At 44.3% G+C, this 24,584-nt stretch overlaps 4 protein-coding genes across 4 annotated transcripts; 2 read left to right on the top strand and 2 right to left on the bottom strand.

Moving 5' to 3' along the window:
• The first annotated feature begins 1,376 nt into the window (after positions 1-1,376).
• LOC135366752 (alkaline ceramidase 3-like) lies at positions 1,377-7,751 on the top strand. The gene is made up of 11 exons (XM_064599620.1): positions 1,377-1,745; positions 2,432-2,542; positions 2,615-2,667; positions 2,731-2,783; positions 2,840-2,921; positions 3,000-3,035; positions 3,161-3,216; positions 4,312-4,413; positions 4,476-4,580; positions 4,669-4,714; positions 5,989-7,751. Exons 1-11 carry the CDS (start codon positions 1,649-1,651, stop codon positions 6,049-6,051), a joined length of 804 nt encoding a protein of 267 aa, XP_064455690.1. The 5' UTR covers positions 1,377-1,648; the 3' UTR covers positions 6,052-7,751.
• A 609-nt stretch (positions 7,752-8,360) lies between these two features.
• On the bottom strand, positions 8,361-11,562 carry LOC135366748 (exportin-2-like). Its single transcript, XM_064599615.1, has one exon. It carries the CDS (start codon positions 11,469-11,471, stop codon positions 8,556-8,558), a length of 2,916 nt encoding a protein of 971 aa, XP_064455685.1. The 5' UTR covers positions 11,472-11,562; the 3' UTR covers positions 8,361-8,555.
• Positions 11,528-22,275, top strand: LOC135366749 (integrator complex subunit 4-like). Its single transcript, XM_064599616.1, has 20 exons — positions 11,528-11,691; positions 11,821-11,970; positions 12,037-12,312; positions 12,389-12,556; positions 12,660-12,799; positions 12,874-12,994; positions 13,394-13,465; positions 14,012-14,186; positions 15,428-15,633; positions 15,705-15,847; positions 16,854-16,969; positions 17,224-17,357; positions 18,166-18,314; positions 18,396-18,489; positions 18,964-19,044; positions 19,705-19,889; positions 21,030-21,191; positions 21,285-21,453; positions 21,890-22,010; positions 22,082-22,275. Exons 1-20 carry the CDS (start codon positions 11,638-11,640, stop codon positions 22,252-22,254), a joined length of 2,889 nt encoding a protein of 962 aa, XP_064455686.1. The 5' UTR covers positions 11,528-11,637; the 3' UTR covers positions 22,255-22,275.
• Positions 22,267-24,455, bottom strand: LOC135366751 (octanoyl-[acyl-carrier-protein]:protein N-octanoyltransferase LIPT2, mitochondrial-like). The gene is made up of 2 exons (XM_064599619.1): positions 23,835-24,455; positions 22,267-23,016 (listed from the first exon to the last, which is right to left on the bottom strand). Exons 1-2 carry the CDS (start codon positions 24,295-24,297, stop codon positions 22,793-22,795), a joined length of 687 nt encoding a protein of 228 aa, XP_064455689.1. The 5' UTR covers positions 24,298-24,455; the 3' UTR covers positions 22,267-22,792.
• Positions 24,456-24,584: the final 129 nt, after the last annotated feature.

The raw sequence follows: 24,584 nt of genomic DNA, 5'->3' as shown, positions 1-24,584 counted from the left end.
TCATGGTGCCCCTGTCAGACGTGCTTAAATGAGCAGATGTCCTTGGTCATATGGTCAGTGTGAGCTGTTGCAGTCATAGCATTCATCGAACATGTTTGACAACAAGCGCGAATGAACAGAGCTGACTGCCGGAATGAAGAAACGGATATGCGTCAAATTGATAATTACACTAAGTAAACATATTAATCACACTCTTTTTTTTAAAAAAAAAGATATTACACATTCTTTTAAAATGCCTCATCGTGCCAGTTTGCGTAATTATCTACTCTTCGAAGCACGGTAAAGGGCATGGTACGACTCGTAACACATGGTGTTCGTCAATATTACAATTCGCTTTATAACCAAAATCTACGGGAACCGTCGTGATCATATAAACAAGTTTCGACTCTAAAAGGGGTGCGATGTGAACAGGTTTTCTGCTCTTCGATAACCATCAGAAGCAGGTCTGTCTCTCAAATGTGTAAAGATTGTTTGCGCAGAACACTTACAGCTAACTAGAGGTGGTACCATAGGGTCGTGACGCTTTGATAGTACGTGGTACATTACCTCATGCACGCATTGCACGCATGCATGCACGCATTGTACTGCGTATACTGATGGAAAAATAATTATTTTTCTACGTGTCGTACTTGGCGAGGTATAAGCCCCTGAAGAAACGTACCCGTCAAGCTCTGACGTCAGAGGAGCCGGAGCTACTGCCGTTCCCATTGTAGCACGTGACCTCTCCCGCGCTGCCTCAGGGACGGAGACTCCTGCAGTGACGTCATGGACGGATGAGTTTCGATATTCCTGGTGTCCACGTACAACGCGTCTTTTGCCCTCATTGCTGTAAAACCTAAGAATGCGGGTTAATAGACCTTTTTCGCATACGCATCGGCTCTCCAGCGAACCACGCTCCGCGCAAGCCAAACCCGTTCTGGAGTGGGACAGACGAGCTCGCGCCGTTCGTGCGGTCTCCTCACTGGTCCCCACTTCTGTTGTCCCTATACTGCGCCATCTAGTGAAGACGGAGATGACCCTATCCGGCGCTTCAAGGTCATGCACATAGGCCGTTGTGAAAACGGTCAAGAGAAAGTGTCGCAACCATAGACCTCTCCCTGTTTGTGAACAAATGCCGTCATAGTGTTCGACAGCGCCACCAGTTTGGTAGAGTTGAACTACGCTCGAAGCTAGGGCGCGAACAAGGTGGCGCCCGAAAGTGACGGTCTTGAGAGGATTACGATGGTCCCTGAAAGGATGCGACGTTCGGTCTTTAGCGGGAAACAACAGTTAGCGGGGTGTCGCCAAACATTTGGGGGTGGGGAATCTTGATAAATCACTGCGCACGAACCCTCAGCCCCGGTCACATGACCGCACAACCTTGGTGTCGCAAATATTTGCGCCGTGCGCAACGCTCGCTTCTCCACGTGCTCCTCGAGCCTTCGGCGTTCGTTTGCCTGCTTTGTCCGTAACAAAACGGCGGCACCGTGCGTCTGTGAATTACCATTGGTTTGACCGAGTTTAACGCACAGAGTGACTATGCCTATGTCTTACGCCACCTGAGTTACGTCACTTCTCCCACATTTCCCTGCAGTGGGGAAGTGCGGTGCACGGTTTGGCAGCATCTGCACTAGAGCGTCCAGCCACACTGAGAGCAAATGTTTTAAAGATGGCGCCAGTATTAGACGGTGTGTGGGGCGAGCCTACTTCAACTTTAGACTGGTGTGAGAAGAATTATGAAGTCACAAGATACATAGCTGAATTTTGTAAGTATCGAGTGTGTTCGAGCCGTCCCGCGAAGCCTCAGCGTGTCACGGGGCAGCGAGAAGCGCGCATTGTGTTCGGGGATGTGCTGCTGGCCGAAGTTGTCAAGCTTATAATTGCCGAAAAGAAAGGCTGTAAATCGTAGGGTAGACGAAAGTGGGCCGCCACACCCAGCGCTAGGGAGCTCTCCGTCAATATGAAAGAACTACTACCTTTATCTGAATCTGATGGATTCGGACATCTGCCATTAGACATGGAATGGACAGTCGAACACAGGGTGAAAGGATGTTGTCGTTCAATGAAACGAAGGATTAAGAACCAGAGAGTTGTTGTTGTCGTCGTCATCTCGGACAGTTCGCACGGGGTTTTCTTTCTAGCATAGCGATAACGTTGTGACAATAGTCCAGTGTTAACAAGTATGACATTCATACGTGAGCACGCTCCCACATCCTCTGTTTAAAAGAGTATGGTAAAAGAGTTCAGAGAGTTGAAAGACAGGCGCGTTGGTATGGGTCCATGCTCTCTATAGGGGAACAGCAAAAAAAGGAAAACCAGCAGTCGACATGGACAAACTCAGTTTGTCGGCTTGACAGCTTGGCCGTGTCGTCTGCAGTTTTTTTTTACCCTTCCCCTTCTTTGTAATATAGTGAAAGTTTCATCTTTTCTTCATCACTTCCCATTCCCTCAGGGAACACTGTGAGCAACTTAGCTATGATAGTGCCGCCAGCGTATGGAGCAATCAAAGCTTGGAAGAAGGATATTGAGACACGCCTGTTCTTGTGCTATGCCTTCCTGTTAGGTAGGTCTATCATTACAATGTTGTTGTGCTACGTGCAGATTTGTGTGAACGACGTCTGCTTCTGTGTTTCAGTTGTCGGAGTTGGTTCCTGGTGTTTCCACATGACGCTGTGGTTTGAAATGCAGGTACACCACATAACTGGTGCATTGCAGAAACATGGACCCTAATACCCATATCTTGACTTGCAGTTGTTGGATGAACTGCCAATGGTGTGGGGCACACTCATTCTAGTGTACACGCTGTAAGTATCCGGAAAACTGCACACTCTGGAGAGAAACTTAGCTCACACGATTTCAGGGCGGAAATGTCGAAACCAGCGAAGCAAAGAAACCGCTTCCTAATGGTTGCACTGGTACTTTATGGGAGCGTCATTACTGCGGTAGGTTCCTGCTTCATTAAAGCGTGTTGATGTCATTTTCTTCAGAAATGCTTATGTACTTTGCTTTCTTTCTTGTAGGTGTATTTAACGATTAAAATCCCCATCTTTCATCAGGTGAGAGCCCTGTTTTTATACGAGTCTCATTTTTATTGGTGCAACCTCCTGTTGTTGTGGCGCCCTGAAAATTCCTCTTGTGCCATTGTAATCGAGTTTCAATATGACTTCTTCTGCATTTTAAGGTGGCTTATGGCTTTTTGGTGGCGGTTACTTTCCTAATCAGCTTCAAGCTGGCATGGTAAATAGGCTGCCTTCTGTGTCCTTTGTGTTGTCTGAAGTGCAGCTACTGGGATGGAACAGTATCGATATTATAAGTGTTTTTCCCAATCGCTGTTATCAGTCTTTTAAAATACTGTCTTGTATTGATATTTAATCTAGCTGTTGGTTTTCACAACACCTCAGGAAATAACAAAATTACACAGTTAATTGATATAAAATGTTTTTAAAAATTAACAGCAGTTAAGCAATGTGCCCACAAGGAGGGTAATAATCTAATGGGGGGACGTGGGGATCAACACAAACTTCTTTGTTTCTTAACAGATTATGATGAAAACTTGCACAGATGTTGATGTTGCCCTCAAAATTAATTAGCCAGAAAAAAATAATAATGATATCTCAAGAACTTTCACGGTTTCTTTGCAAGGGGTTGTAAAGGATGTTTCTCACCAAATATATTATTTCCAGAAAATAAGTTTTTCTGTGATTTTTCGCGTGTTGATTTGATCCCCACGTAGCCCCTTAAATGTGCAACATGCTAGAAAGCCAATTTCCACAGAATACTGAAGCAAACTTATCTGAGGAATACGAAAAAAGAAATAGGCTGTGAAAACAGGGTTGTAAGTACTGTTCTCAACTTCTGGGAAATCTGGAGCTGTTCATTAGTTTTCTCCCAAAAGGTTTCTGCAAAAAAAGTCAAAATTTTCCAGAAATTCGAGACTCTGGCAAACACCCCCGACCGTAGCCAGATGAAAACACCGAAAAGTCGGAACCCTGGTTATGACGCGGTAACAGCTGGAATAGATGGAAATGTTAGTCTTAGTCTTAAGGACTTGCAGTCCTTATCACCGCCCATCAGTCACTATCCGGTCGTGTTCCACCCTAGAGAGCACGTGAGAAACGGGCTGACTCCAGCACAGCTAATGCCAGAGCTGACGTCACATTTATGCATTGTTCCTACTCCCAACATCCTTGTGGTGTGTCCTTTCAATCGTATTTCACAGTGATGCACTGTTGCTCGTGTTAAGAAATATTACTGGCATTACTCTCTGAACATGTTGCGTGTACATCTGTGATATCGTACGGCAGACAAACTTTCTTTCCACTCTTTTTACAGGCAGAGGCTGTTTGATGTGAGGCTGTTTGCGGTGGCCGGTCTTTCGTATCTGATTGGCTTCTTTGTATGGAACATCGATAATGTGTACTGCAACGAATTGAGGTAGTATATATGCAATGCATGCAAACGATGCAGAGGCACGTTAAGTTTGACGTTCTTTGCAGCAACGCTAGGACACGCCTTCCTGGCGTACTGCTGCCCCTTACACAGTTTCATGCGTTGTGGCATTGCTTTGCTGGCTACGGTGCCTACATTAGCATATTGTATTGGTAAGCAAACTTTTATGCTCAGTGGAACGTGTGAGGAATGCTTGCGGGTTGTGCAGTTCATGCTGCAGCTCTCCTTTCTGTTTGCTAGCTGTCAAGCCCGCTGCAATTACTTGCAAAAGAAGTCTCGATTAAAGGTAAGAGGCACTCTCTATAAGACCAGTAGATGAAATGTGATGCCGACAACTTTCTCGGTCGTGTGTCAACAATTGAAAACTCGGGACATCAAAGCACATATTTTCGTGTATGCTTCTGTCGGTACTCCTACAAATCTCCTTTTATGTTTATCACACTTGGGTGTTCACCCCTTCATTGTTTACAAGCAGAAGGCGCAACAGGAAGTTGTCTAGGGTTCCAAGCGTCAGCGGCTGCATGTGGCGCCATGCCCTGTCACTTATTTATAGAGCCTGAAGTTTTAGGGTTTTACCCGATTCTTCCCTGAATTTGCACCCCAAATTGAAGGTTGCCTCTTTAGGGTGAAACCCAATTTATACCTGGCAAATTATCCTCACTGAGACGTCTGTAGGAATTCATACTAACTTGTTTGGCAGCAAATGCAGTTACATCACCATTTGTACGAAACCGGTACAGTTAGTTTGAGCAACTGAGCCCGGTTTCTCCCTGAATTTAGCATACTGAAAGTTTTTTCACCCGAATTCGCATTAATTTGGAGCACATGTTTATTTAACTGATTTTTACCCCCCAAATTTAGAAAAAAAAATTTCTCGAAAACATCCGGCGCTACGTATTGCTCACTATTAGGCTCACTATGCTTGGGCTCACTATTTGTAAACTGAATTTTTTTTTTCTTTAGTGTGTTAGCATTAGGAGTGTCAAAATGGAAAAAATTATGTATGTATATGTGTGTGTGCGCGCGCGTGTGCATGAGATGGTGAAGCCTCACCGAGGGAGAGGTACAAGTGGACATGTAAAGGATATATAAGAGGGTAAATGTAAATGGAGGTGAATGATTTGAAATTAAAGTAGTTGAAGGTGATTAAGAGTAATTAAAAGGTATTTAAAGCAAGAAAGTTGAGTTTAAAAGGGAATGAATGTAAGATATACGTAATTAAGGGAGAGATTAAATGAAACTAAAGATTACCGAAGGTTACCTCAGGTTACCGGAGGTAATTAAAGGGTAATTGAAAGTAATTGAGGCTAATAAATGGTTAATTAAATGGGCTTACATATTGCAATTGAAAATGTCAAACCAGAAGTCAAGTATAGACTGGAGGTGGACAACCAGAAGTCAGGTTAGACTGGAACTGGAGAACCGGTAGTCAAGGTGGACTGGAAGTGGATACCGGAAGTCACCCATGGACCGGAAAAGGCGGTTAATGCTAACGCATTTCTCTCACACTTACCGCTAAATCGCCACTCAATTTTTGCTTTTGTTTTCCCTTTTCCTCAGATGGGCCCAGTAGGACTGGAAATAGAAGTTGGTGACAGCGAAACGTCACAGAAGCGATGTTGAAACGTGCATGTCCCACGTTGCTGCATCACTTCTAGTGCCCTTGTGGGAGACGGCAGCTTCTTTACTGCTTGCAGCCATACTTCATCTAAAAGCCACGGTGTGAGTGATAACGCTTCAAAGCTTGATGCGAATTGTTTTTTGGACAAGTCTTCAAGGAGGCCTCGAAACTCTGCTGCGGGGGTTTGCTGAGAAGACTCCTGCTTGCTGTGTGTTTTGACTTGAGTTACCCCCCCCGTTTTTCCAAACATGAGTAAACGTCTTAACTATTTTTTCCCAAAATTTTTGTACACCCGTGAATTATACAATGCGGAGAACATCTATATTGTATTGTGTCATTGCTCACCAGTACTTAGTTTTGGACAGCGTTTTTTCTTACAAAGGGAGAGCACGACGCCCACTACAGCTCCTACCAGTGTTGCCTCTGGAAACGCAACATAAATCTCTTCTTTGTGCATCTTAAACCCAAGGAGTTTTCATTGTGCGGAAATCCAATTAAATATGTGTTATTTTTCTACACGCCTTGTTTTACACTATTACGAATATTTTATTGAGATATGGTTGTGCTGTTCAGTATACTCATGTACACAGGACCGAGGGGCCGAAGCTAGAAAGTTAAACATTGCTGCAAAATCATCTTATAGCAGTTCAGTTTTCTTTCTGGTGAACTTTGATCTGTATACTTCGCCCAGGACAAGTGAAGACATTAATTACTTGCATGTTTGAATACGTGTTTGCTATTCACAATGAATAGACATTCAGTTACAGATCTTCACAGGGTATACTCACCACTGAGGACTACACAGTGCACTCTTCTTGCCCAGACTGGTGGCTATTCTGGGAGCTTTGTTACACATTTTTTTTAAACAATGTTTTTTATTGAGTGAATGGCTGAAGTGTCCTTGAGTACTTTTTATGTGTAACCAAAGTACAGTGAAAGTACGCACACTCCCGTTTTTGTTTGTTTTTCGCTAAACCACATCCCAGTGCATTATTTTGCAAAAACAGAAATACGGAGAAAGTAAATTGATGCAGTGTGCACATTTTAGTTCGCACATTTTAGGTTGCGTTCAAGCAGTGTGAATGGCTATAAGCAGTGCAATCACCTTTCACGCTGTAAGCAGTGTGTTACAGGGTTTCATTTTGTTTGTCTTTGTCGTTTTGTCCATTGGAAGCTGAACACATGCCTAAAAACTAATGGTGGTTGTACGATATTTCACTCTGTACCCAGTGGCAAAACTTTGTCTGCAGCACTCTGTCAGCACAAATGTCCCCGTTCGAGACAAAAAACTACCCATTAATTTTTATTTACACAAAGCATGCTACCCTGACCGTAAGCTCTCAGCAGGTGATTTCGCGTCAACAGGGTGCCATCACATCGTGATCTAGTAGTATTACGCATCTCTGGTATGTGTCCTACGTGAAAGCTTCCAGTGGACATGAATGTTTATGTGTTGCGACTTGAAATGTGGCACACTGCACGCTTGTATATAGTGGACTGCCTTGTGTCAACGTGAGTGGTTACTTCCTGAGTAGCTCATATGGGTGAATTGTGAGACATGAGTGGAAAAAAAGAATGAAAACAGAAGCTAAGGCTTAATCTGTTCCAGCCTTAAATGTTGCATTTATTTATATTTTATCGTACTGTTCATTGTATGTATTATATAGTAATACTTGTGGCATTAAATTTTTCCTTGACATGATGGAATGTACAGAACGCACCGACGGACACAGCTTTTTTTTCTTTTTACATTGGAAGTGCCGAAAACAACTCGGGTATTGATTAAACCTGTTTTTGATCCTTCTGGGCCTCTCGGCCAAAAATAGCTTTGGGTTTCCCTTTCTCCCCCCACTACGCGCTTCAAAAAATACATCCCCCCCCATAAAAAACAAACTGAAAAAAAGAGAGGGCCTGAACTTGCCCCTGCAATCACAGTGCTATAGTATTCCAGACATACATTAGATTTTTTGTGCAATTTCATTGGAATGTTATACTGTTGTGATAACTGTAGATGTTTAACGAAGTTTGGGGAATTTTTACTGGTTCTACATGCGCACCCTCACAGTTTTGGGCCGCAAACTTGGTTGATCGTTGCTCTTGTATAGTCCAGTACACAGTATGCTACAGCAGGTATGGCATTGACCATTGATAACGTGGCTTCCGAAGTACCGTACCTACCGCACCCACTGGGTGTTGGTAGGTACGACAACTTCACAGTGACATTACGACCCAACATACTATTACTGAAGGTGTCAGTGTTTCCAAGAGCACATGCAGCGTCTCACTACAAAAATGTAACGAAGGTACGAGGTACTCTGCACAAAGTTTTATTTTCATGTTGTAAAAGATCACTAGTGAAAAAACATTTTCTAGACTCTTGACACGCAATGCAAGTTCAACAATCACTCTGCAACAGACTGGAGATACCTCAAGCTGGTGCAGCTCGAGTTCTTCGAACGTATTTACAAAAGGTGCACACACACAGTCTTTTTTTTTTTTTTTCTTTTCATGACAGTTGTATATTAGCCATTTGCAGATATCTTTGCAGACAGGCTTGTGCATTTGGTTGCAGAGATGTGTTGATCATGGGGCCTAACCTGCCAGGACACGCAACTGACAACTTGTGAAGGTTCTGAACAAGGTAAACCCTTGCATCGGGTATGGTACCCCCAAACGGATCGTGTTCTCTCTTTCCCGCAAAGACAAGTTGGGAGTATGCCGTCTGGTACCCGGGGGTGTCCTCGATCTCCACAAAGTGCTCGTCGTCCGGGATACTCTCGTCCTCGGGGAGCTCGAACAAGTCGACGAGCGCTTGCAGAAGAGGACCCCAGTAGTTGCAGTAGGCACCCCCTTCGATCATGGACGGAGTTTCGGTGAGCAGCTTGGTGATCCCGACCGCACATATCTTGCGTTCCGCTTGTCCGGAGACCTTTTGGACGTCCGCGATGACTAGTCTCTCCAGCACCATACCAAACATCTTGGCCTGGATGTCGTCGATCATGCTGATGAGCGCCTGCGCTCCGTAACGGTAGATGAAGATCCCGAAGAAGACGAGCAAGCTGCGTACAAACTTGGTCGTTTTTGAACCCTGCAACCGTTGAAAGAGCAGGAGGAAGACCTGCCGGAGGTACTGCTTGAGCACGGCGGCATCCATGTTCTCGACCAGGCTCTGGAGAAGGTAGAAGCCCTCGTGATCGTTCGCTTTCGACGCAATGAGCTTCTGGAACACGCCGAGGACACCGGTGAGGCGGTCGCAGGCGATGATCTGCGCGGAGCCACGTTCTATGAAGGCCTGAAGCAGTCGGACAAGCGGATGGATGTTCCCGGGACGCTCCCACAGGACGGGAGCCAGCAAGCACGGGAACAGGGCCATGTACGGGTCCGGTACGGGACAGGAGTGGCACTCGAGCATGAGCGACAGGAGTTGGAAGACGTAAGGCACAAACTCTTGCACGTCGTGCTGAAGAATCTCTTGGAACACGGGAAAGAAGGTACCCTCGAACCCGGCAACGGCGGTCAAGTCTTTCTTGCAGGCGATGCGTATGGAAAGGCTCAACGTTTCGAACAGGAAGTGGTTGAAGTGCGGCTTGCTCGGGTTCCGGCTGACCTCCGCCAGCTTCGTGGTCAGCCCCGGAAGCACGGTCGGCAGATAGGGCACGATGGCTTCCTGCAGGAGGGAGAAAGTTCTCATGATGGCCTTCATGACGTACTCGTTCTCGGAGGAGCCCCGGTGGCCAAACGCGAGGAAAAGGTGCTTCAGCAGAAGCTCCGAGATTCCTGCAACGTCTGCGCTGGCGAAGACTGGCTTCCCCTGACCGTCCTTCATCGTGAAGAGACGTTCGACGGCGCTGGCGGCGTACGTGTGGACGACGTAGCTGGGAGCCTGCAGCAGGTGCACGATGTGCGGAAAGCTCTGGAGGAGGACCTCCTTCGGAAGCTGGTTCCTGAAGACCATGTAGTACTTGATGGCGTCCGCCTTCAGCACCGGAACTTCCTGCAGGTTCGTGTTCTGCAGGTCCGGAACGACGAATTCGCGGAAGAAGTCCACGATGTTGACTAGCGCGCTTGTCTGCGTCGTGCCCAACTTGACGGTCTGCGCTTTTACCGCCATGGAGGTGACAAGGTACAGGGCGACGTCCTTGTTCTTCCAGTTCTTCACGGGGTCCTTGGCGTAGATCCCCAGCATTGCGGTGATGTACTGAGAGAAGGTCTCCGTGATCTTCTGTTCGAAGAACTTCGACAGAGCTCGCACCAGATCGCAAGCCGCACGACGTCGAGTGTCGACGTCCGATCCCTCGATGTCCCTGCGCACATATTCTTCGGGGTTGTCCTCAAACAGCTCCTCGTCCGAACCACGGAATTCCATGTTGGGGATAATCACTTTTTCGCAGATGGAGCCGAGGACGTTGGCGTCCTCAAAGAGTTGCTTGTAGTGAGGCCGCTCGGCGACCGACGACAAGAAGTGGATGGCGTTGCTGACGAGAATGTCGTACTTTACTTGTGGGCCTGTCGTCGTAAGCAGGTGCCACACAGCAGTGACAAAACCTGGTAAATATTTCTGAAACTCTTCGTCGTATTTCTGGGCGTACAGTCCCACATTGTCACAGATCTGCGACTTGAGTTGTTCCAGCAAGCCTGCCTCTTCGTCTTCATCAGTTTGCAGCACTTTGTTGTCAGCCGTGAGCAAAGTTAGAAAGTGGGTCATCCAAACTTCCATATTGTCTTCGAAAAATTCTGGTAAGTCTTGGTAGTTCAAGCTGTAGAAAAGCTTAGCAATCAGGACGAGCGAACTGAATATAACTTTCAAAGCCGTTGGGTTGCTCGCGTGCGTCTTCGCGAGCTCCATCGTCGCAACGAAGAGGTCCGTCAGAGGTTTCGCGAAGTTGTCCAAGACGTGCTTGATTTCTGTCCACAGCTCCTGAGACTTGAACTCGTAGCGGTACCTCTTGAACAGGGAGTGCGCTGTGTGAAGCACTCCGTTGATAATGTGGAAGTCGCCGCTTTGAAAGTGATTTATCATTTCTGGAAGCAGGTTGGGCCAGCGCGCTGGAAAATCTTCGCGGCCGATTATGCTAACCGCATCGCTGAGTTGCCGTTGGATCTGTTCGGGGCTGCGCAGCATGAGCCCTACGACCATCTCCTTCACGCTGCTTCGATCGTTCGGGTGAATTTTGTCCACTCCGTCCTCGGGCACAGCCCAGTTTCGTTTCACGTAGTTTTTGAACACCACAGCCCCGGCTACTCGTATGACCATGTCGATGTCGGCTTTGTCTACGAGGTGCAGCAGCAGAACCGGGTAATTTTGGTTTACCTCAACTTGCTCCAGGAACTTTTCGGCATTTCGTCGTGTGGTGGGCTCCGCCTGAAGTGTTTCCCTCAGGTAAGTTGCCAAGGTGGTGGTATTACTCTCTGTAATTTCCATTGTTTCGCATAGGTTGCACGCCTATTCACTGGCCTATTCGAGAACGATGGTCCCAGTTCAAAAATGAGGTATGATAGCCTCGAACCCCGAAGGTATTTGTCGCAACCAGTGGAAGGTCGAGGCTAGACGCTAGACGGCACTGCATGCTTCACAAACATCAACAATAATGGCGGCCGTCTTGAAGAAGAGGGCTTTGGCTGAGTTCAGTCAAGTCCTTCAGGTAAACATACACATCGTGCTACCGTTAAATATATCCGTCGAAACAAAAAGCATATGTCTGACAATGCTAAATATTTGTGTTTCTTCGACATGCTTAGCTTATTAATTCGGTTTTTCCGCACTCGCTCAGGAAGAGCCACCGAAACCATTGAAGAAACTATGCATATCAAAGAAGCCAACTGCGCAGAAAGTAATAAGTGTCGCAGAAATCCTCAAGTCGGGAAGCACAGCGGATGTCACTTTGATGCTTATCCAGCTTTCCGAATCATTGCCAACGGAGGTGAGTCATACGAACCCTGTGGACAACGTACGAATTGTGTCTTGTGTACACTTAACTTCTTTACAGGCAGAAGAAGTTGGCAACGCGTACAGGGCCCTGGTCGAACATTATAGTCAAGAAAAAGAGACTTTGATACGCGCAAAGCTGATTTCTGTGATTGGTCAAATGGTGAAGACAAGTGGCTTGGATCCCAGCATGGTTCTAGACGACATTGTGTTACTTCTAAAGACGGAAACGTCTCATGTCGTTCTAGCAGCATTGGTGGATACACTCCATGCTGTTGGTCTGCAATCAACGAATGACAAGAGAGTGCAGCAGAAAGTGATCCACCTTGGAAAGCAGGTAACTCCCTAACTGGCAGGAGAATGCCCGTAAATATAGATGAGGCATTATGCTGTGAGCATTTATATTCTTGCAGACGTTATCAGACACAAACCATAAGGTGAAATGCAAGTGCCTTTACTTGCTGAGTAACCTTATGCCCACAGACGGAAAACCAGATGCTGTTGCTGGTCTCATCAGCATCATTAGTGAGTATACTACAAACCAAGACCCCAGGGTGAGAACAGAGGCATTGCAAGCGATGGTACGTTATTGAAAGAACGTGAATGTTTCTCATTGTAACTTTTGTCACTTAGCATATTGTGTGTCCCCAAAGCGTTTTACTTCAGTTAGGTGTTCTTTCGCAGTTGCATCTCAACGACCGAGGACTCAAGCTTGACAGGGCCGTATACGAACAAGCGACGTCTGCTCTTGGTGATGATTATGAAAGTGTCCGAATCGTGGCATTGAGGCTTGTTGAAGTACTCAGTCACGTCTATCGAGATCAGTAAGCAGTTTAATCGGGACAACATTGGTTGCGGTGAAATTTTTGTGTTGTAGTCATAAAACATATGCTCTTAGGCTGGTGAAAGTGAAGAATAGTCAGGAGCAGATATTGTTGGTGGACGATGCATTTGCCAAAATATGCCAAATGATAAATGACCTTTCAATGAGTGTCAGGATAGAAGCGGCATCTTTACTGGTGAGTAGAATTCCCTGAGCACAGTGAGTGTGGGACGAGTTTTTTAAGGTGCCCAATGATTATTGTTTTCTGTTTTCAAATTTAGTTTTGGTAGAATTGTGAGGCTGCTTTCATGCCCTACATTTGAAGGGGGTAGTAAAAAATCAGTTAATTTTCCTCAGAGTAAATGGTGGCATCCCATGTGGGGAACTGTGGGCTATCGTCTGCTTGAACTTGACAAGTCCTACATGGGGTGCTTATACAGATACAGCCCTCTTGTTCATAATTCGACTTGTTTCAATGTGCACAGTTACATCAAGTTGGCAATCAATCACTTCTACATGACTACACATTGCATCTCTAGGTGCACAAAGAACATGGAACCGTAGATATTACAGAAAAGCTTACTATGTCTTGCAGGGTAAGATGGACCATGTGAGTCCTTGCTTCTTGGAACAAACACTGGATAAAAAGCTTATGTCAAATCTGAGGGTAAGCCACATTGTGTGCTCACAAGTGTTTGGAAGCTTCTTCATAGGCCCCTAGTGCTAGAATCAACTGTAGGTTTAAAATCCTTGGCGCTTTCACAGCAAATTATAGCTCCCAAGGCTGAGTCAAAGAAATACTGTGCCTTGAGTCTTTCTCAACAACTTTTGGAAGCACATTTGTTTCGAACAAGTGCACTTCTGCACGAAAAAAAAAAAGTACACGATCTGGCTTAATCGTGTCATCTGAGTATTGCAAAGTGCTCGTGAAATTTATGCATTAAAAGTTAAGAAAGGAGCTGTTACCCGAAAGGATTATGTAGCAATACAGCAAACATGTCCTGCAGAACACAAGTTTTGTGTTTGTTTTGGAAAAGAAACAACCGAACAAACAGTTTCTGACTTTTCTACACTACAAAATGATAGACCAAAATATAGTATTGTTTAAGAATTTCACTGGTACTAATTGATTTTCCCTGTGAAGTTTACTTGATAGCATTAACAAATCACGTGCAATCGCTGTGCTAATAAAAAGCAACTGCGTGCCCTCCAGAGGAAGCAGTCAGCCCATGAGAGACAGAAAGAGAACTACGAGAGTGGAGAATGGTCGTCTGGCCAGAAATGGGCAGACGATGCACCTCGTGAAGAATTGGATGCGCAGAACGTCAACCTCATGGGCTCCGGTGCCTGCGGCGCATTCGTGCACGGCCTTGAAGACGAGTTTCTCGGTAAGTGCATCTCACTGATCCCCAGGTAATGGAACTGAGAGATCTGTAGTAGAGACAGTCTGTATAGTCACACTTAGAGCCTTGTGTTTCAGGGTACAACCTGCTTTTACCCCCGGTCTACATCATTGTCACTTTGGGTGGAACCCCCCCCCCCCCCATAAAAAAAAAAACAGAGCACTGAACTTGGTAGGGTGCAAATGCAGGCGCTTGTGTTTCTGTTTTTCTTTTCAACCCTAAAACCCGGTCTTTCACAAGATCACATGCAGGTTTACTCTGTTTCACAGCATCAGACATAAAACCTGATTTTTACTCATTGGGGTGCGTGCACGCTATACTTTCTTTTGATTTTTGCGGGTTATCTTTTCCAACGAAATCGGGGGGTAAGTATCGGGTTATATTTTGCTTCAAGAATTTGGGTGTAATCGGGTTGAACTGAACCTGATTCAACCCAATTCTGGTTGAATGGGATTGGATCAGGCATGAAACTTTGCTTTACTCGGCACAATACACACGACACACTAGCAAACACGGAGTATCAATATTTAGTCCACGCATCTAAGAGGCGGCAGGGTCTCTGTTTCGACAGTTTGTATCAGCATATTTATGCGCTTACAACACAGTTTCCAAAGTTATGTGTTAGTTGTGACGACTTCGGATCCCCCCTGGTTCAGCAGTTTCCGGGTAAATACTGGGTTAAACCCTGTTTTTCCAGATTTGAATCGGGAGGTAGATATCGGGCAAAAGTCAGGCCCTAATTATAGTTAGAGCCGTGTCTTTTCGGGTTTTCTGTTGTGTTTTTTAAATCTGGTTGGGGGTGGTGGTAAAAATCAGGTGCTATTTCAGGAGCTGTAAAACGGGGTAAAAAATCGGGCAACATAGTGTGGAAAATTTTAAAAAATGAGCACTTCTCGCATTTTAAATGAGCACAAGTTGCGGAGCGGCCATATGGGATGTACAGTGCATAGCGTTCTCTAGCGCCCAAGTTGATGGTTGAATTTGCACCTTGCCAATTTTAGTAGTTTTTCGGGGTTTTCCTGGTTTTACTTCAAGTGACGATGATGCGAATTAGGGGCTAAAAACGGGTTTTACGTGGATTAACCTCAGAGCACAAGGCCCTAATTACAGTTAAGACTGAGGGTGACTGTACATTGCAGGAGTTGTGCACAATGCTGGAAGAAGCTTCCACTGAGAGAACTACCTACCTTTTTCAAGCTTCAATGTTCTCCGTTTAACTTTTACAGAGGTCCGTATGGCCGCACTTGACTCACTATGTAAGCTGGCTCTCAGGTTTCATTCATTTGCGGCTCAGTCCCTCGACTTTGTCGTTGACATGTTCAACGACGAGATTGAAGAAGTTCGCCTGAAAGCGATTAAGTGCCTCGGCTGTATAAGCAACCAAATAGTCTTGCGTGAGGACCAGCTGGAGACCATTCTGTCTGTACTAGAGGTTGGTATGGTGGAGAAATTTGTGTTTTCAAAATGCGCCAGATTTCACAAGTTCTGCTCTGACTTTTGCAGGATTTCTCTATGGATATTCGAGAAGCGCTGCATGAGCTGCTCGGAAGCTGCTGTCTTTCAACTAAAGCTGGACTCAAAGCCTGTGTGGATAACCTGTTAGAGAATCTCAAACGATACCCTCAGGACAAGCGCTCCATTTGGAGGTGCTTAAGAATCTACATACACGCACATGATTTGAAGGAATGCAGTCTAATACGCCTCCATTATTTTATTTGATGTCCATTTGACAGAAAAAAGAAAGTGTTTAAAAGGGGTAAATATTAGAGCTGTGCAAATATTCGAAATTTCGAATACGAGTCGAAATCGAATATATGATGCTATTCGAATGCTGTTCGCAACCCAGCTTCAATATTCGAAATTTTCGAATGTTTTTCGAATAGTACTCAAGCGAGGTATTACTATCGCCATTCTGCAAGTGGGCTTTGCCTCATTGCATCCAAGAGTTAGGTGAAGCCCACTTCACGTTACTCCATTGTTTTTTTTTGCTCTGTTCTGCAAGTCGGCTTCACATCATTACACTCGAGTGTTAGGTGAAGCTCACTTTACACTGCTTACAGTATTCTGTCACGAAAGTCTACAACTTCTGTGAGCTGGTGGTCATCACCGTACTCTGGGCACTGCATGTTCCAGTAAATGTACTCCCAACTTTCAGAGTTATGTTCAGTAACAGATGGAAATATGTGCAGTTTCTAAAAAAGGTGCAGGAAATTCACCATGTAAACATAGAAATGAGGAGATGCACACAAAGCAGGCTGCATGGATCATGTTGACTACCTGTCAATGCAGTTTATTCCACTAATGCAGTCTACCATACACAACATCGAGGGCCCTTCTCTCCCGATATGTTATGCTGGGTGAAAAGACTCACAAGTTTGGAGCAGAACACCACAAAATATTTCACAATGAGGTATTGGAAGTTATTCAAATTGGGCCTTTCCTGATTATTGGAATCCGATTTGCCTTCTGAAAAAATTATTTGGATGCGATATGCAGTGGAATTTTTGCTATTGGCACAGCTCTAGTAAATATTATCAATATTTTAATCACAAAAAGCAGGTTATGTACATACACCAAACTCCTCTAAGATGAACAGCACTTGTCTTCTGCTAGCTTTTGGGTGTTGTAATCTGTTGTGATTTGGTCCAATAGGTGTCTCCGCTCTTTAGGCAACAAACATCCATACCTTACGCTACCACTGGTTCCGGAAATGTTGGGCATTCATCCCTATTTTGACCTGCCTGAACCTGATGTGGAAGATCCATCTTGTATCCTTGAATAAACAATAGTATTTTGTTAGAGGTAAGGAACTGTGGACTCCCAGACACTGCACACTCTGTGCTTCTCTCTACCTTTGAGAGCTAGTGTGAGGTGTCGCCTCCTGGGAAGAAGCTGTGGCTACTAGCAGCCATCATGGCGTAATAAGTGCTGATTAATGTCTTCCTGATTTTCCTTATCAGTCTTGCACTTGGATATGGTATTTTGCACGGGTCTCATGTTTTCCTCAACATTGCAATATCAGATATCAGCATTCTTATCTTGGTTTTCAACGCTGCAGCATCATGCCCTACAATGATGCCTTTGTTTGAAGAGCACACACTGAGGCATTACTCATACCTGAGAGACTCATTTCCTAACTTAGTTCCACAGCTAAAGGTAGGACACCTCATCGTGTCTTGTGAATGAATATTAGAACAAGCTTCCAAACTTGTTTCAGCCATAGGTCTCAGGAGTTTTAAATATCTGAGGTAGTGTCTCTCAAACTTTGCGGAAAGTTGAGAGGCCACAGCCAGCCCAATGGATGGCATTGAGTGCTATTGACACATTGTGGTGGTATATTGGTACAATAAAATCGCTAAAACGGTGCTAAAGACAATAAGGACGACACGGGACGGATGCATTTAGTGTGTCCGTCCGTCCTGTGTCGTCCTTATTGTCTTTAGCACTGTTTTAGCGATTTTATTATGTGTGACCAACAGACCCAAGTTGGTACTTTACATTGGTGCAAAGGTGCATGTATTGATAAAGCATATATACCTTGTAATTTACAGTGACAAGCATAGTTTATTATTGCACTCAAATAATATTTACGTTGTACATGTGTACAGACTACTGCTAAACCGTGTATGTCATACGTGATACGGCATGATATATGATAGGAATTCAGGGAGAAATTTGGTTTAACCCGACTTGAACTGATTAATGGGGAATAAAATAATGAGGAGGAATATGAGAAAACCCTGCTGATGTGTTGTCAGTTTCAGGTGAATCCTTGATATCTAGGGTTCCGTTAACAGCCATTAACATTTTGAGTGTCACTTTGTATTGAACCATATGCAAAAGTGTGATTCTTTTCTTTTTTTTCACAAAGCATGGAAAGATTATTTGAAATGTGGTGTGTATGTATTCTGATCTGCTTGCATACAGGAACAGTACTTTCATTGCTTATCTCTTGTTGGTCCAGCTGCCAAATCAGCAATGTCACATCGTAGATATGGGTCCTTCATCCCTGGCACAATCTCACACCTTCTTGCATCAAGTCCTGGAAAGGGTGTCAGCAGCTGAACACAAGCATTCTACTGCCCGACAAGGCTGGCTTGAGACTGCTATTAGGTTAATAATAACCCATCCTGTCCTAGAGGATAGCATGCTGTTAATTTTTTTATATGTTTCTGTAACTTCGTGACATTTCAGTGATTTACAGCGACTCGCTGAAATTGAACCACAGTTATCTGCAGCCGCTGAATGTGCAAGCTTCTACATTCAGTGCCAGCTACTTCTAGCAAAAGTGAGCTCAGTCAAACTTATTTTTCGTATGCTATAACATAATCAAAAATCACTTTCAGAACTGATACATATTTGTGCACTCATCAGCATAGCTGTCATAATAATTTCCTGTTCTTATATGAATGAGGGCAGAGAAAAGAAAACCTCACCATGCTCACGTTATTAGACTTGTTGTTGAGCTTATCCCAGCAGAACTAGATTTTCCTAAATTCTGAATTTTTTAATGACATCTTATTCCCAATAATCATTTGTTTGAGTGCTAGAGGTTTGATCATGCATTGTGGCCTGCAGCATGGCGGGTCACACACAATCACTTTTATTTGCATGTTTGAAAGCATGTGTGTGCATACTCAGAGAAGCAGTGAAGGTTTCACTAAAATGTGAAAATATGCTGCAGCAGAACAGTGCAAAAAATCTCAGAGTGGTCTCATACAAACACATGATGTGTGGCTAAGGAATCCTATCACACTTTCAGATCTTGTCAAATAAAAGTTGGCTGAACTTCTCAGCTGTGTCACCATTACAGAGTAACATGCTGAAAACACTTTTGGAACAGGTAAGCATCAGTGCTTAGTTCCCAAGCTTTCTTCTGCACAGTTGTTGCATGACATTCCTACAACCGTTTGAAACGTCATGCTTAGTGGACTTTTAAAAGCACTCTACAAAAGATGTTGCCAGCCAGGTACCTTCAGCCTTGTGCAAGGCAGCTGGAAAGCACATGGGCAATTTCTGCACTGGAAGAGAGCAACGTGTCGCGATGCTATGATACAGTCGACTACATACAGGGTGTCTCAGCTAAATGCGAGCAGATTTTGTTAAAATACTATATACATCACTTTTTTCGAGATGAAGTCAGTTGCAATATAGCATATGCTGAAGGGCACTCCTTAAGAAGGCGCTAGCAAACTCATAAGGCAATGTCCTCATTAACGTCCTCCGCAACGGTATCAGATGACCGAAGGGACCAGATGTTCTCATTGGGACAACTTCGTAGCTTTTATAATTAAAAAGTTAATTATTGAAAGTTAATTAGGACACTGCCTTAGGAGTTTGCTGGTGCCCCCTTATGGATTGCCCTTCAGCATATGCTATATTGCAACTTACTTCATCTTGAAAAAAGTGATATATATATATATATATATTTAAAAAAAACTGTTTGTCTCATAGTGACATTGCTTTTTAGCAAATAGTGACATTGCTTTTTAAAATGTTGCAGCTACTGCAGCAGACGTTCAATCTCAATCACAGATTTTTGGGCCTGGAAAAGCAAGAGCTGGCAGCTCTGAAACAACTGCGTCTACGAGCCCTTGCTCTGCAGCTGGTTGTGGTAATCAAAGGAAGCAATGCCTCAGCCTTGGGTCTCTGCGAGGCTTTCCTTGACCAAGTGGAAATGTTGCAAACGTATGTTTCTTCCATGTTTTGTGTGTCCTTCCCATTCACTGCCTCTCCTTTTTTCCGTGTCACCCTTCCCCCACGCCTCCTTGTGGTTAATCCTGATTGCTCGTCTGCCGTAGCTAAGCCGCGGGACAGTGGGAATATGGAAATTCTGCTTCCTTCTGGGTTTTAGTGTACATGTCAGGTCGGGTCAAATAAGAATGGCATTTCAACATGATTAGTCATGTTACTGTATGTGCCTAAGCGCACCCCTAAAAACGGGCTGAATTTGAAAAAAAGTTCCATGTATAACGCGCACCAGTGCATAGCGTGCACCGCAATGTTGCTACAAGCTTCTGTGCTGCCACCAGTGTACACAATAAACCAAGGCGGTGTATCATATATGCATATGCATTATTTGAAGCACATTTAGTCAAATCCGTTAAACTCCGATGCAACTAAGTCGGTGTCACATAGCATACTTCAGTCGCCTCTCTGCTTTCGGTTTCGAGTCCCTTCTCAATCACGCCAGCCTTCTGAAATGAATTCAGGATTATTGACTTTAAGCAGCATCAACTTTTTATGAAGTTCGGTGCCATTTCACCGGTTTTGTCAGCTGACCCCAAGAGATTTGGGAGAAAGTCACAGCACACCCTGGAAGAGGCTAGAATTTGTACATCACCGACCTGAGAAAGAACTCTGCAGGAAAATATTTCTGTGTATAACGCGCACCATTAGATAGCGCGCAGGAGCACTTCAGAGCTCATTTTTTACTGTATAATGCGCACTTTATACATAGGCCCTGACTTTTTAGGGTTAAACCCATATCCGCCCGATATTTACCCCCCCGAACGAAATCTGTAAAATTCGGGTTTAACCCGAATCTACCCGAAAACATCCGGGTCGCGTGGCACACTCATAAGCGTGCATTAAAATAAAGTTTGATAACATTGCTAAACATTAGTTCCATGAGCGTATAATCACACACATTTGCTTGCCTATAGAAATTGACAATTTGTTCCGCTCCTCACTGTTAAAAACAATTCATCGAGAACGAAACTCTGTTTATCTTCGGTGTGACCTCCACTGACTGACTATCGTAAATGTAAAAATTTTTGTTTTTTTCTTTCTCCCATCTTTAAAATCTCGTATATAAAAACGATTCAGGTTTCTGGAAGAGAACGAGCTGCAGCCAGACACCTTCACGGCCGCAATGTTTCGCGACATGGATGCGCTCGAGGAACCAAAACCAGGGTCCGTGGCAAGAGTGCTTCAGCCGTTGATTCAGGCGCATTCCTGTCCGACTTTGAAGCTGTGTTGCCACACAAGGTAAACTGTAGGAAAGATGTTTATGCAAGTGACTGCTCTCAATGTTAGAACCTGACCTCATGTTTTTTTTTAAATTTTTTTTATGCAAGACAGTGAGCAAGGTGGCACAGGTTTGGAGAGGATCAGGCAGACCAAGGCAACGATATACGAACCCGCGGGGGAGACAGATCTACCTCAGAAATTTACGGCCGGGCTCGTGCTGGGAGTGACTTTGGATGCAGAGATTGAAAATGTGCAAGATGTCAAGAATGTCAGGGTCAAGGTAGGTACCGTGTTTACATCACCTCGAAATTCCAGGCTGTAAGAGTAGGTGAGGTTTCCTATAAGTTTTACAACACGTTGGAACTTTCTTGATGCTGTCTTGTGTGTCACTTGTTGAAATCTAGATTGAACCCTACATTATGATTTTGTAAAAAAAATTTGACGTAGAATTTGTCTTTCCGATCGTTTCAGAAATTTTGTGTGACATTTTGGTGTCACAGTCTGGTGTAGGGTTTAGTTAGTTTAATAAATGTAATTTAATTATTAGGTAACTGACTAAGTTAGTGAAATTAAATTAACTAAATTAGAGTAAAGTAAATTCTACGCGTCAGGCCTCACGGACCTTTCCAGCAGAGAGAAGCCCCTCATTTGCCACAATGAGAGCACAGTTAAAACGTGTCTCCGGAAACTTCTAAACGTGGGTGCGGCTATTCTAGGTGAAGTACCCGGACAAACAGGTACAACTCATCCTTCCTCGACTGGCAGACTTCAGGCAGCTGGAGGACCTCAAGTATAGGCTGTACACAACCGTGCTTCTGTCACATGGCGTATGGTCAGGTACGTTCACAGTCAAAAAGGGCCTTTGCCATCGTAACGGCGAGTTGACGATGTTTTGCCGTACTTTGCAGAAGCCTTACACGTGGAGATTGGCCTTGTGTTAGATTTCTCCGATACAGAATCCGCGCACAGCAAAGGCGCCCAAAAAAGTGGTTTCGGACTGAAAGTGGAAGACCAGACGATCGAGTTGTGTAAAACTGTGAAAGTGTACATTGCGCCGAAGCCCATCAAAAAAGGAATATAAAGAACGTGTTTGAAGGTAACAGTGATGTATTTTATTCAGTTTGAGGAAGCACAGTGACGGCAGTTAGCTTGCCCTCTTCAACTTTGTTTATTTGTACAGGGTGTTTGGCGACAGGATGTCATTTAATTCATAAAAGTAGGCCGCGTGACGTGAAGACTCAAGAGCTTCCTGGGTGACGCTCATAAATGCCACACACAATGGTGGGCTTCATTTGTGTCAAGCATTTGTTAAGCTAATTTTGTTAATTTAACTCGAAAATTAGCCAATATAAGCTAGCATTTTTTTTTGTCACTTAAGAAGTCTATGGCCACAACGCAGTATTCCAACGAAAATCCCAGGATTTTCGAGCCCCATTGGCAAAATTAATTAATGAATTCATGACATAAATGAAGCCCACAATAGTGTGTAGCAAAAACATTTGAGAGTGCCACACGGAAGGTCTTGACCTTTCGTGTCGTTTTTAAGAATTAAAAGGACACCTTTGTCATCAGACACCCTGCATATTTTATAGATGTATTCCCGACGTAACTTAATTTATTTAGCTACACACTAAGCTGGTTTCACAGTTAAAATGCTTTCTGAAGGCATCCAGGAACACTTCATGTGCATCGTCTATAGAGACATCCCGGCCTAACTCTCTGCTCAATGACGTGACACCTTTGCCCTTGATACCGCATGGGATGATGTGATCGAACCATGCCAGATCAGTGTTGCAGTTGATGGCAATACCGTGAGTTGTAACAAAGCGACTACCGTGGATCCCTGCAAAATGATGGAAGCATATTCTAGCACTTGGCTGTTTGGTACACGCTTGCTTCTGCCTTTCTGTGTAGCATATATACAAAAATAAAATGTGTATAAATTAAAATACATAAATATATAATTATAATTTTTAGGTTATTGTATAAAAATATATACAATAACAGCTTTACATAATGCTGGCAATTTTCAAACACTTGTAGGATATACTAATATGTATGTATGCCTTTTCGAAGATAAGACATTGCATCGCGACCCTATTCCCCCCCCCCCCTCCATGACATTTCGTGATGCCACAAGCCTTCTGGTTTTAGTGCACAGACAGCGACACAAAACTGATGCTTAAAATTAATGTTATGCTCAGGGTGAATCAGCTAGATTAGACACTGTCACACGAAGGAAAAAAAGAAAAATACATGCCAGCAGGAATGGCTGTTCCGATTTGCTAAACGAAGCTTGTTTGTGATACCTCCAGGTACCGCATGCTTTTTTTTAGTCTCAGGAGAATGATCAGAGCATGATCTAAGGCATTGGTTTACCCAGAATCACGAGCACGGGGGAGTCATTTTTGCAGCTTTACACATCATCACAAACGTATGCCTAAAATACAAAAGCCAAAGGCTTCCCATGTCCCCCCCTCCAAAGTGTGTTCGCTAGTCCTGCCTGTGCACACAAATGAATTGAGCACAGTCAAGCAAAATTCTCCAAGAAATAACACTATTTCTTATTACAAGGCTGCACAGCACATGATTTTCTTTAGAGACCTGTTTCTGCCTTTGGCTGTAGTAGGAATAACAGATTTAGTAAGGGGGCAAGGGTACCTATTGCCGCGACCTTGTTATCTCCAATCCAAACTCCAGTGTGTTCCGTTGTCCTTGCATCCAAGCCAAAGTGAGAACAAAAGTCAATAATCGTCTTTTCTAACGTGCACACATACCAGCGCATACTTTTACTCTTATTAAACGACCCGAGGTACAAAATTGGATAAGCGACTAGTTGGCCAGGACCGTGAAATGTGATAAGACCTCCACGATTCGTCCGTACAAACTCCGCACCAAGTTGTCTCAGAACGCTCTCCTGTTCAGCTGTGTATTCCTTTGATCGGATGCCAACGGTGTATACAGGGTCGTGCTCAACCGTGATAAGTGTGTTGCCGTCGATAACGACTGGATTTGCTGAAATTTCTTCATACAGCCGACTGGCAGCAGCTTGCTGGATGTTGTACGCTTTCGAAAAACCCATTCTGCCGAGCCTCTTGGCCTGGACAAGAACTTTTGAACACATAGCTGAGAATAACACCAATAGCACTACGTCAGAATAATAGCTACACTAAACATAGCTGAATTAAATAACTGAAGTGCTTGAAAAGAGAAACGAGGCAAACGAGGTGTTCCGCGTAGTACGCGCCATGTTGAAACCTCTGCGTGCACATCTGCCATCTGCGCTTGCGCAAACTTAGCGGCAAACGGCTTTCTGCTCGAACTCAAATTTTCAGTACAGCTATATATCATTATGCACTCTACAAATTGCGTCTTCTGTTGTGAAGTTGTACTGCGTCGTTTTTGGATCCT

The sequence above is a fragment of the Ornithodoros turicata genome, chromosome 8 (genome assembly GCF_037126465.1).
Source record: "Ornithodoros turicata isolate Travis chromosome 8, ASM3712646v1, whole genome shotgun sequence".
NCBI classification, from domain to species: Eukaryota; Metazoa; Arthropoda; class Arachnida; order Ixodida; family Argasidae; genus Ornithodoros; species Ornithodoros turicata.
The sequence above is the reverse complement of the archived record's forward strand: the minus strand, read 5'-3'. Positions and strand labels throughout refer to the sequence as shown.

Bases quoted from the DNA above. Each gene is read 5' to 3' on its own strand.
- LOC135366752 (XM_064599620.1), top strand. From the start codon at position 1,649: ATGGCGCCAGTATTAGACGGTGTGTGGGGCGAGCCTACTTCAACTTTA. The intron at 2,668-2,730 runs GTACACCACATA...CTTGACTTGCAG, and splicing joins CGCTGTGGTTTGAAATGCAG to TTGTTGGATGAACTGCCAAT. The intron at 3,036-3,160 runs GTGAGAGCCCTG...CTGCATTTTAAG, and splicing joins AAATCCCCATCTTTCATCAG to GTGGCTTATGGCTTTTTGGT.
- LOC135366748 (XM_064599615.1), bottom strand. From the start codon at position 11,471: ATGGAAATTACAGAGAGTAATACCACCACCTTGGCAACTTACCTGAGG.
- LOC135366749 (XM_064599616.1), top strand. From the start codon at position 11,638: ATGGCGGCCGTCTTGAAGAAGAGGGCTTTGGCTGAGTTCAGTCAAGTC. The intron at 14,187-15,427 runs GTAAGTGCATCT...TAACTTTTACAG, and splicing joins CCTTGAAGACGAGTTTCTCG to AGGTCCGTATGGCCGCACTT. The intron at 17,358-18,165 runs GTAGGACACCTC...TTGTTGGTCCAG, and splicing joins ACTTAGTTCCACAGCTAAAG to CTGCCAAATCAGCAATGTCA.
- LOC135366751 (XM_064599619.1), bottom strand. From the start codon at position 24,297: ATGTGTTCAAAAGTTCTTGTCCAGGCCAAGAGGCTCGGCAGAATGGGT. The intron at 23,017-23,834 runs GTACCCTTGCCC...ATCATTTTGCAG, and splicing joins TAACAAGGTCGCGGCAATAG to GGATCCACGGTAGTCGCTTT.